Source organism: Chrysochloris asiatica, unplaced genomic scaffold (assembly GCF_000296735.1).
Source record: "Chrysochloris asiatica unplaced genomic scaffold, ChrAsi1.0 scaffold00238, whole genome shotgun sequence".
Classification (NCBI taxonomy): domain Eukaryota; kingdom Metazoa; phylum Chordata; class Mammalia; order Afrosoricida; family Chrysochloridae; genus Chrysochloris; species Chrysochloris asiatica.
Genome location: NW_006408756.1, coordinates 1,051,430 through 1,063,599, shown reverse-complemented (window position 1 = coordinate 1,063,599; position 12,170 = coordinate 1,051,430). Strand labels below are relative to the sequence as shown.

At 53.4% G+C, this 12,170-nt stretch overlaps 1 protein-coding gene across 1 annotated transcript; it reads right to left on the bottom strand.

Moving 5' to 3' along the window:
* Positions 1–11,013: 11,013 nt before the first annotated feature.
* Positions 11,014–11,697, bottom strand: BHLHE23 (basic helix-loop-helix family, member e23). Its single transcript, XM_006873353.1, has one exon. It carries the CDS (start codon positions 11,686–11,688, stop codon positions 11,014–11,016), a length of 675 nt encoding a protein of 224 aa, XP_006873415.1. The 5' UTR covers positions 11,689–11,697.
* Positions 11,698–12,170: the final 473 nt, after the last annotated feature.

Genomic DNA, 12,170 nt, shown 5'->3' with positions numbered 1-12,170 from the left:
GGACCATCAATGGAGAAGAGCGGAGGGCAGGACCCTACCCAGAGAAACAGTGATGCCTGAGATGGAGCCAGAGATGATGACGTGGAGAGATGGAGTGGCTGGGGACTTTAGACACAGAGAGGGAGAGGGACTGTGTGCTAACCATGGCAATGAAATGATATGATATACGATAGGATGAATGTTAAACTAATGTTCTCCCATGTAAACTATCACATAATTTACAATAAGACATTAAAAAAAATTAACCAATCTCATAAGTGAATTAAATATCACTTAACAGGAAGTTCCTTTGCGCTCCTGTCTTGGGTTTCTAATTAATCAATCAACAGCAGGCCTGAGTGCTAAGAGGAGATTACAGTAAAAGACCTCTCATAATCCTGCAGCTCGGACACGGTGACCAGGTATCTTAGTTCCCTAGTGCTGCTAGAACTGGGGTACCACAGTGGGGTGACTTTAACCAACAGCAGTATGTTCTCTCACGGTGTATGAGGCTGTGTGTGTATCAAGTGGTTCCGACTTCTAACAACCCTACCTGGTCCTGTGTCAACCTCACAATTGTTGTTTCGGCCACGGTGTCAGTCCATCTTGTTGGGGGTTGGTAGCTGACCCTCCCCTTTACCTGGCATAAAGGCCTTCTCCTGGAACTGCCCTCTCCTGATAGCAAGGCTGACCATCCCGGTTTCTAAGGAGCATTCTGGCTGTATTTCTTCCAGAACAGATCTGTTTGTTCTCCTGACAGTCCACGGTCCTTATAATGTTCTTTCTGATGTCGTTCTCTTCCGGCACTCTATCTGACAATGTTCTGTTGCGCTTCATAAGTGCTCAGTGGCTAAACATTCCGAAGTGGCCTGCCTCACCTTCTTTCTAGTCTGTCTTATTCTTATTTCAGCTCCGTTGAAACCTGCCCACTATGATGACGCTGCTGGTGACAGAGCTTCCAGCATCTCAACTACACACAAGCCACCACAATTTGACAAACTGACAGGCAGGTAGTGGTTAGGAGGCTACAAGTCCAAATGCAGAGTCCCAGCGCTAGAGGAAGGCTTTCGCTCTTCGTCGGCGCTGCAGAAACGTTCCTGTCCCCTTTTAGCATCCGTAGGCCCTGTATTCTTTGGAGATCTCCATGTGTCTTGGCATCAGTCTTCCTCCGCATCTTGGAGCTTCACAGGGAGGAATTGACTCAAGAGAACACCTAATCCTGCTGCGGGCTCTTGCCTCATTAATGTCGTGGAGGGGAGGGCTTACAACACACAGGATAATGACATCAAATCAGGGCTGATGACATCACGGGATGCTCACATCATATTAGATCTCATCATGGATAAACCATTGAGAATCCACTGAGAACCGTGGCCCAGCCATGTTGACACGACCCTTCACGGTCACCTGGTGGAGGGGGCTCCTGCACCCAGTTTTTGTCTTGGCTGCGATTCCATTGTGTGGACTGCTTGGGATGCACGCTTGCTTTTTGTGCAAGTTCTCCTGGTTCAGGTCAAGTCTTACCATTTTTCACTAGTTTGGATTTCATGGTTACTAACCTAAGATTCTGGCTAGGGGTTGGGTGTCGTTCCTGGGTTAATGAGCCCAGTATGTTACTCAGTGGCGGTTCTGGGGTGCTGAGGTTATGAGGTGATCTCATCAAGGATACTCCTCATTCTCCATCCCTGGCCACCACCCTGCCATCTGCGCGTGCGGCACCCAATGGAGGCACCATCAGCTGACCGGTAGACAGGTCTTGACTCATTTCCAGGAGTCAGGGTATGCTTGTGTGCTTGGCGTGGGGTCAGGGGCTCCTTGCACTGTGGCCTGGTCCTGTATCCTCCTGATGTTGGCTCAGACAGCAGATGTTGGTGCAGACATGGGGGTGGGGCACTGACTTTGCAGAGTGTATGTTTGTCTGGCTCTGGAGCTAGGGGTCCATGAGGAAGAGATGGGAAGTCTGGGGTGCTGACCCTGCCTCACCCTAAGCCTGGGGGGATCCATGGGTCAGGGTGGGGGTGTTCTCCTCCCTGCCTGATGTGACCAAGTGCCTTCACTTGTGAAGGGTATGACAGTGGTGGCCTTCTCTTTGCCCAGCTGGACAAACAGCTAGGTGACCAAGAGACCCCCAGACCAGTTCCATATGGAGGATGTGGGATCCTTCCAGTCTGGGCTGCCTCTGCTGTCCTGAGAAGATCCATGAAACTGGCAGAAGGACTTGGAATTCCTGCCCCAGCTACAGCTCGGAAGGGCGTGGATGGGATACTTGCACGCCTTTCGGCCAGCAGCTAGGGCTCATCTGGGGTATAGGCTCCTGTGGCCCCACTAGCTTTGAGCTGTACAGAGAAGCTGCCTAGCACTCCCTGGCCCCGGAGCCTGTGTTGTACCACACTTGAGGGGACTGGGTCCTCTCTTGAGGCTCTCAGATGCTGCTTTGTGGAATGCAGCTGGAACAGTGAGCCAGTCTCTGTAGTGGTTTGGGGGGCCTCTTGGAAGCTTGTTCATGGTGGGGCAGTGGGGGGGGGGGGGCAAGGTAAGCCCTGACGTGTCAAGGCCAGGCCTGAGCAGCCATAGACCAAAGGCTGTTGGTCTTTTAGAAAATCATTGAAAATTGTGACGTCCACTCTCAGCTCCAGGGCGGGACAAATCAGGAGGTAGCCAGACTTGGCCCTGGGGCAAAATTTGCTGACCTTATTCTGAGCTCTGGGCTCCTGGAGTTGGACTTTTGACCGGAGACCTCGATTTGCTTACCCATCAGCCACTGACGAGCGTTTGTCTGGTTTCTACCTTAGACCAGTTGTTGAGTGGCCCCTGAGTCTCGGTGGCCCTGTGTATTCACAGGGTTTTCAGCAGCTAGTTTTTTGATGGCATGCACCAATGTCATCCCCCGGAGTCTCCCTAAGACCCAGGAGTCCACATTCTGACTCAGAGTGGCCAAGTAGGATAGAGCAGAGCTGATGAGTAAGGTTCCCGGGACTGTAAAGCATCCAAGGAACAGACAGCCACATCTGTCTCCTGCAGAACGGCTGTGGGTTCCAACCACTGACCTTGCAGTTAGCAGCCAGTGCCTCACCCACTAGAACATCAAGGCTGTTTTTCACACACATAAACCCAAACCACGCTCATTGCCATTGAGTGGATTCGGATTAGTAGTAACCCTGTGGCGGGTTTCCAAGACTTAATCTTTACCGTGGCAGTCAGCCTCAACTTTCTCCTTGTTCCTCCTTAAAAAGTGTGAATTTTTTAACCTGAAAAAGAATACATTTGTAAGAGAATGTTGTTGTTAAGTGCCATCGAGTCGGTTCCAACCCATAGAGACCCTGAATAGAGTTTTCAAGGCTATAAATCTTTATGGGAGCAGAAAGCCTCATCTTTCTCCCACGGAGCAGCTGGTAGTCTTAAACTGCTGACCTTGAGATCCACAGCCCAATTCGTAACCACTACGCTACCAGAGCTCCTTTTGTAAGAGAATAAGACGTCCTTTAAAGCACTCTTTCTAAGGCTCCTGCCTTGCTTGCCCTCTTCCTGTTCAGAATCAGAGGCCTGGACTGGGGGCGGGGTTGGGGCGGGGCCTTGCTGTCAGTCATGTTCTCACAGAGGCGGGTCTGCCTTCCAAGACCTTGTCTTCTTCCGCTGGATCCTGGCCTGGCCCCGTCACCGTGATCTCATCAGACCCATAAGCAGAGGAGGCATGGAGATACTTGTGCTTACTTACTCATCGTCAGAGAACAAGTTCCCATTTTCGAACACGCTTCTCTCCCAACCCTATGGAATCAGTTTTACCACCCGACAGGATGGCGTATTCAGTCAGCAAGAGCGTGCTTGGTTTACTCACTAATCTGTAGTGAACAGTTCCACATTTGGCACCACACCAGAGATCCTGTAATGGTTTGGAAACCCTCTTTGTCCGCCTGTGTGGTGGGGAGTGGGCTGCGGCTGTGACCTAGAAGAACCGAGCGTGTCCAATGGTGGGTTTAACCCAAGTGCCGGGGATGAGGCTGCGTCCCAAAGTCAAGTGTCCTTGAAGGCTCCCCTGCTGTCCCTCCTGACATGACATCAATTAACTACAACACCCCACATGCCTGAGAGGCGCTGTCATGTGCTTGTTAGGGGCACCTTGTCAGTTCCTGCCCGACATCTTCAGTACCACAGCACCTACTGTCTACTTTGGAGTTAGGCCCCTTTGCCTTCCTTCACTCCTGGTGGGTGCCCCCCTCTCTGGGGACCTCATCTAGGTGTGTTCCCCCCCCCAGGGGGTGCAATGCGACACAACTGTGACTCTGTGCACTGAGGATGTACTTGTACAATTTGTTGTTGTTAGGTGCCATGGAGTCAATTCCAACTTGTGACCACCCTGTGTAGGGTTTCCAAGGAGATGCTGGTAGGTTGGAACCCTCAGCCTTTTTTGGTTAGCCGGCAATGCTGTCTTAGGGTTCCTTTGTACAATTACAAAAGACGGCTTTGCCTCTGGGTGTATAGATAAGGGGGTTTGCAGCAACTTTTCCTCCCTCTAATCTTTTGTGTTTTAAATCTTCATTTTATTTAAATCTCAGTATGTTTATTATGGGCATTTTAAAACCCACACTGAAGCAGGAACAGTGTCCATGGGTCCCGGATCTTTTCTCAGCCCAGCATGAGTGGGTGCAGGGGCACAGCTTACTGGGGCAGCAGGGATAGCCCATACCATTCTCCCATGCCAGACATCCGCCCCAGCCTGCCGGGCACCGGCACTCAGGAGCCCCGGGGAGGGACCTGCCCAGGGTGGGAGTGGGGCGGGACCCGCCCGGACCCGCCCAGAGAGGAAGGAGGGCGTGGCCTCACCACTGTCTTTTGAGTTGTGTGATTTCTCAAATCTTCTGTTTTCAGGAAGAGCTCAAGGACCTCATCGCTGGGGTGACCATGTGTCCAGTCTGCCTGGGGCTCTCCTGGTTTTCACTGAGAGGCTTGTGGCCCTGGACAAGCCTGGATGGCGGGCCACCCACTGACCACTAAGCCAGGCAAGGCCAGACTTCAAACAGAAAGGAGATTCCTGGGAGAGGAGTGTTAGAGAGGCAGTTTGTTGCGGGGCTAGAATGTGGTGTAGTGACTGTGTTGTTGTTGTTTTTAAGTGCTGTCGAGTCGGTTCCGACCCATAGCGACCCTGTATAGAGTTTCCAAGGAGCGACTGGTGAGCTTGAACCACCAACTTTGTAGTTCAAACGGCTTTGCTGTCTGGTGCATTAACCCACAGCGCCACACCAGGACTCCCAGTTATTGTGTTGTTGTTGCGATGTGCCATGGAGTTGGTTCCGGCTCATAGCAACCTTGCACAGGGTTTCTGAGGCTGTAAATCTTTATGGGAGCAGAAAGCCTCATCTTTCTCTGGCGGAGCCGCTGGTAGTTTTGAACTGCTGACCTTGAGGTTGGCAGCCCGATTCGTAACCACTACGCTACCAGAGCTCCTTTCTAGTTACTGTAGGGGTGATGAAATAGAAAGGCCTAAACATACAGACATGCACATGGGGGAGGGGAGCCCAGACCACAAGTTCTGCTTGTGAGGAGCCGTTAAGTCTGGTAGTGGGTAAAGGTTTTCAACTCATTTTGTAAACCCAGTTCTGGGGGCTTTGAGGGTGAAGATGTCCCACCTTCAGCAGCTGCACTTGTCCTGCTCTGGTGGGGGTGGGGCTGGGATCAACCAGCAGGATCAGCAGCAAAGGTCTTCAGCTCCAGTCGGAGTCAGCCAGTGTCTTCTGACAGCACACTGCCTGCCTGCGCTGGGGAACCGACTCATACGATTGAGTAAGAAAAAGTGTTATTTTATGAAGCGACCACAAGGGATGGTCCAATCCTTTGGTTGGAGAGGGTGGGTCCAGGTCTTTGTAACACAACCACACACTCATGCCCACACAATCCACATGCTTGCACATATACATACATCACACATGCACACAAACGCAGGTCTCACACTGCATGGTATTGTGGGGACTCTTCAGACACGCACTCCTCACTCACATGTACAGACAAACTCCTAGACACCCGAGGCTTTGGGTGACCTTTGTCTGACGTGTGCTGAATTCCCACAGCCCTGTGGTGGGCACAGTGGGCTAAGTGGTCTCTGTCCCAGTGTCTGAAGTGGCTGTGGGACCCACTGGGCAGTGCAGATTGAAGACAACTGCTGGCCATGGGTGTCTGTGGGAGTGTCTGGCTAGCGGGACCGTGGACTCCAGGGTTTGTGACTTCAGTACTGTCTGCAGTCATCCAGCAAGGAAGTGTGGGGATGTGGCTTGCACAGCCCCAGAACAGCTTGGCACTGCAGACCTTGGGTGATACAGATCTACCATGTCAGATGCCCCATGACCACCAGAAAGCTCCAGATGGTCCTCAGTACCATCACGACAACCAAGTTGTCTCTGTGGAGCCGGGAGACAGCCCATGGGAGGCCAAATCTTGAGCACTGGTGTGGACTCATCGCCTTTGACAGGACAGGCCAGAAACAAGCTCAGATGTCATGGGAAACCCTCGGCCACACTTCAGTACAGATGGCCCCATCACACAATCAAACCCCAGGTGACGTGTCGGCTCTGAACTGCCTTCTGAGATCTGTGTTTTCTGCAAAGGCAGGCTGCGGCCACCCTTTGGTACTGAAGCAGCAAAGTCTTCTGCTTGTCACCTCGCTTCCTTAGACCACGCACAAAGGGGCCGACGCATGGGTGGCCAGGGCCCTGTGGTTCATCCATACACTTCTTCCATGCATGCATCTTACCCACTACCCCTGGATTTGGACATCAGGGCTGGCCCTGACCACCCCTCACTCATTGAGAGCAGCCTTAGACAAGTATCTGAATAAACATGCCCACACTACAGACGGAAAGATCTAGGTATCTGTCACTGCTTAAAACCAGGCAAATTCTGCCGATTACTTACTCAACCTTTCTGTATTTATGGCTCCTGGGGTCTTGCTTTTGGGGGGTTAAATTGGCAGATGTGTATTAGCGCTCTCATCTTATGGGACACACTTTTGTTGGGGCATCGGTATGTCATAACCAGGATTGTAAATCTGAAGCGGTAATTGTCGGAGAAATGATTTAATGCTCCACAAGGCTTTCTACTCCTATCTCTTCCAATGGGATGTCAGAGCGATTACAAGCAAATTCACTTTATAAAATTGCTGTAATCACTCTTTGAGGGATTAACCAGGGATTAGGGGCCTTTGCTTGGGCCTGGCCAGAATTCTCTCAGATGGTTGGTCAGAACAGTGGGTGGTGGGTGTCTCTGCCCCCTGCTTAAGAAGCAGACCTGATCATTGGCGCCGAGAGCTTCCTGCTGGTCAGTTCTGGCACAATCAGAGGGTGAAACAAAGTACCACAGTGATTCTAGTCACATACACACAAGTGTCTTTGGAATGACGTTAACAGAATGAGGTAGGACCAATGTACCTGGTGAATCAAGCTTGTTGGTCCACATGTGTGGGCTGAATCCCGGCCATCTTGACAGGCCCCTAAAGGTGCCTGGGGAGTGTCCTGCCCTCAGGGTTCCATGCTTGTCCTCTGTCATAGGTGGGGAGTGAATTTCTGAATGGAAGAATTTAGGATGTAAAGTGTCTTGGGCACTATGGACATGAAAGAACAGGGGTCACGGTGACCACCAAGTGGCAGGTAAACTGACAGCCAAGGCCATGCTGGCTCATTGGGAGGAAGCCACAGGCCGTCACAGCACTCTGCCCACTGAGAAATGGATGCCACCTGCTGTTTAGGAAAAAGGACCAGAGGGAGAATGTGTTTCCAGGGGTCATTGAACCTGATCATCGGCTGTTCTGCCCGAGCAAGATGAGGTTTTCTGCTCCCGCAAAGATTTACAGCCATAGAAACCCCCGGACACTGATTCAACAAGGATATTTAACAACAAAAACAAGTCTTCTGTAGCCCCAACGTGAGGCCTGCTGGTATAGGGGATGGGGAAGGGGCTGTCACAGGGCAGAAGGCTGCAGGGCACATAGATGCTGATTGTCAGTGAAACAAAGCAAGTACAGGACCCCAACAGAGAAACCTGTCCCAGGACTCCAGGGAGGGACCCCTCCCCAGTAACAGGAATAGAGACATCCTGATCTGGCCAATGTCCTTGTGGAGGATAAAGAGAGGCCATGGCTTCAAGCTGGGGGTGGGCGAGGGTCAGTCACTTTACATGTATTCACCTTGTAACCTGCCACATCGCAGCAGCAGCTCCCAGGCCTGGGGGCAGGGAGAGGCTAGCCCATGGGTGCTGGATGGACACCTAGGTGGGCATGTGGCCACCACCCTCTCTTGGTAGCAATTGGACAGCCTGCCTGGCCCCAGCTGGCCCTCTGTAGAGACGTCAATAGTCAAGGGCTGAAAGCATAACAAAGCTGAACACTGGTTGGCTGTCCAGCTAGAGACTACTTCCAGTCAGTGGACAAAGAAAGGACTCTCGGAATGATTTACATCTTCACAGTCGGGAGTTAGTAGCTGGTAGCCAACTGCAGGTCACACAGGGACATGAGACAGGCTGTGAGTGCCAGAGACCCTCTACCCTCTGGCTTTGAAGACCAAGTATGGTGGAGGAAAAACATGAAACATCTCGTGAATAATTTTTATCTATCAATTGCATGTTGACAAGATCATGCTAGGGATACAATGGCAAAAAGTAGACATCACCTGCTTCTGTTCGCTCCCTGTGAGGCTGCTGGGATCTTATATGCTGCAGAAGTGGTTCATGGAGTGTTTGCAGTGGGCAGTGCTGGCTTAAAGAGGTGGCAGGGAGGCCTTCATCTCAGATGTACTGCCTCCAATGTCTCCCCACTCTTCTTTATACGCTTGGAGGGTCAGCCCTTTTTTTTTTTTACCAGGTAGCTTCTTCCAGTGTGGAGTTGGGTTCCTCTTGCCAATCTGTTTACAGAGACAGGACTGCTTTGTCAGTGGCAACTGCTGAGGAATCCGCCTCAATTCACCCTGTAAACACCGTGTTTCCGCTCAAACCCTGGGTGAAACACACCACGTTTTGAAAAGCCTTGGAGAAATAGCTTTACAGTTTTTAAAAACAGTGTTTCACTTCAGTTTAATTTCTATTTAATCCAAGTTATTGAAAGGATTTCTGATTAATGAAGTGATTCTTTTTTAAAAGTTGGTTTCCACCCAAGATGGCAGGAGGGGCGGGGGAGGTAGAGAGAGAGTTTTCCTTCCTCTTTTCTTGTTTTTTTTCCAATATTTTTGATGAATGGTTCTCCAGAAGAGGCTCTTTAAGTTCTGATTTAGACAAGTGGCCCAAGTTGGTGCAAGGATCTGAAAATGGAAATCATGGGTTCAGGGTTGAGAGAATGCAATTTAATTTTATAGTAAATCGGATCATGTTGTTGTTATGTGCCGTGGAGTCGGCTCTGACTCATAGCAACCCTACACAGGGTTTCCGAGACTGTTAATCTACACGGGAGCAGAACGCTTCATTTTTCTCCCGCGGAGCAGCTGGTAGTTTCGAACTGCTGACCTTGTGGTTCGCAGCCCGATTCTTAACCACTACGCTACCAGAGCTCCTTAAAAATCGGATCATAGTGTTTTAAAACTAAACTGAAATGAGATACTTTATCCCGAATGTAAATGAGGTATCACACATGTCTGGCTTTAGCCAGAATCAGCCATTCTGTTTAGAATGATAATCGCTAAGTAAGGAACTCCTGAAGGGAAATTTGGGTTTCCAGATTTGGAAAATTGTTTCAGGCTCTCAGCTTTTTGAAAGTGCAAAACTGATAAACTGGTCTGTTGAGGGGTGTGGGGGGGGGAAGACAATAAAGAAATAAAAATGGAAATGAGCAGACACCAGTAGTAAGCATGTCTTTATAAATAACGCTTAATCACACACTTCATTTTGCAAATACAAAAGGGCCTTTTGAAATGTATTAATTAAAGTGAAACGCTATAGACAGGCCGCCTGGTGGGGCCCCATCATCTCCCCATTAGCATCACATTAACAACAGTCCAGGATACAGGGTTGATAGAGCCGGATACGGTAACGGGGTGCCCAGCGTCAACCCCAGCTCAGTCTGCACGCGGGTGGCATGACGGTGCCGGCTCTCGAGGCCCTAGAGGGCGTCACCACCCCACTCTAAAAGCCGCAGACTCGCCACCGTCTCATCAGCCCCGGCGTGCAGCCCCCAACGACGTACTCACCTCAGAAACTTCCAGGCGATGAGCGGAGTTTCTTCCCCAGACCCATTCTCCACGCAACCCCTTTAGGCGGAGGACATTGATAGTCTCTATCCAGCGGGCCGCGCTATTCTATCCCGTGTAGGGGGCGAGTCCAGGGGCCTTACGGGGCAATGCCCTCAGGTTTCTGGAGGCTTCCAGTTTCAGTGCCTCAAGGCAGACAAGAAAAGAACCAAGACCCGCTGACACGACATAGCTCGGACTTTTGAAAGACCTAAACGCTCCCGCCCCACATCTTCCTCCGGCCGCAGTCCAGTTCCTTTTGCAAATGACATTGGTGGGTTGGTCCGGCTCCTGTGGGGGCTGGGCTCATGGACATGGGCCCGGAGACAGACCGAGCAGTCGGGGTGCACGGCAGTTTGGCAAGAGGGGACGAACAGGAACCCGAACACGCGCTGAAGGCCGGGGCTGCTGCCGGCTGAGTCCAACAGTGCCCTGTCTGAGCCCCTCGTACCCGCGCTGGAGACGCGCAGAGTCACCAGTCCTCGGCCGGGCTAGTCCACCGGCTTCTTTGATGGTGTGACTAGCGGCACCAGACGGAGCAGGATTGGACATTCTCCGCCTCAGGCTAGAATGACTCTTGGCACCTCCAGGGACACGGGGAGGGTGTCCAGCGGGAACTGAGTGACCTGGCGCCGATTCCATCGTCCCCACTCTCTCTCCAGCTCAATCCCACTTCGGAACCAGGCCTGTGCTTCCTGCTGGAAGCGAGGTCAGACCGCTCCTCCTCGTCGGCGGGGGTCTGTGTGAGCATCTCCGGTCAGGGTCAGGGCAGGGTGACAGTCATCAAGGGCAAAGTGAAGAGGAGGGTGGGTGCCGAGCGGAGGGGCTGGCCCGGTCGTCACGGTTTTTCGTTACAGTGTTTGCAAAGCGCCGAGGGCGTCTCGGAGAAGGCGGCGCATTTGTCAGAGCAGGGCCCCAGCGCGGCACCTGCGGAGAAGGGGTACACAGCCGCCTGGCCGAAAGGCGTCAAGGGCGCGGCGGTCAGTGGCGCGGCCAGGCCCTGGCCCTGGTTGAGGTAGGCCACCAGGCGCCGCATCTCGTCCAGGGCTTGCGCTTGCATGAGGATGTAATTTTTGGCCAGCAGCAGCGTGGCGATCTTGGAGAGCTTGCGCACCGACGGGCTGTGAGCATACGGAATGACGGCCCGCAGCCCGTCCAGCGCGTCGTTGAGGTCGTGCATGCGCCGCCGCTCGCGGGCGTTGATGCTTAGCCGGAGCGAGCGCTGTTCGCCGGGCCGCCGCCGCCCATCCGCCGTCCCCGACCCGCGCCGCCGCTGTCGTTGCTCGAACGTGTCATCCTCGTCGCCACTCTGCTCGCCGCTGCTCTCCGGCGCCGTAATCGGGGCGCAAGGTTCGGGCGCAGACGGGGTGTCGCCGCCCGGTTCCGGTACGCCGTATCCGTGGACTGCCTCGGGCACCCGCGCCACCCCGAAGGTGAGACCCGCCGCCGTCGCGGCGTAGCTATGGCTCAGCGCCAGGTACGCGTCCTCCGACAGCGACTTGAGCTCGGTCATGGACTCGCCGCCTGGGCGCTAGGGCGCGCCGGGAGAGCGAGTGCTCTTGCAGCCGGGCTGGGGCGAGGAACGCCGGTAGCCCGCGCTGTCGTGTGCTGTGGGTCGGTCGGTCCCCGAGTCTTGGCCCGCCGGCCCGGTTCCCCGCCCAGTCCCGCCCAGCCCCGCCTCCTAGCCGCCGCGAGCAGATCGCGGTAGGGGACGGACTCGAGCTCTGGCTCGCCCTCGCTTCGGTTTTAAACCGCGGAGGCGCCCGCTGGGACTTCGCGGTTGTCCAATCAGAGGGGACCTGGTGGCCGTCTCTGCCTGCTGCCCCGCTCCCCCGGCGACACAGATCGACGGCACTGGGGTGGAAACTGCCAGGATGGCCGAAGCCGGAGGACTGGACAGAGGCGCGGTGGGACCCCGGCCCCGGGGGTCGTGGGTGCTCAGCCCCAAGGGAACGCCGTCGCGGAGTCACAGAGCCTCGCGTTCCCGCGTCTGGC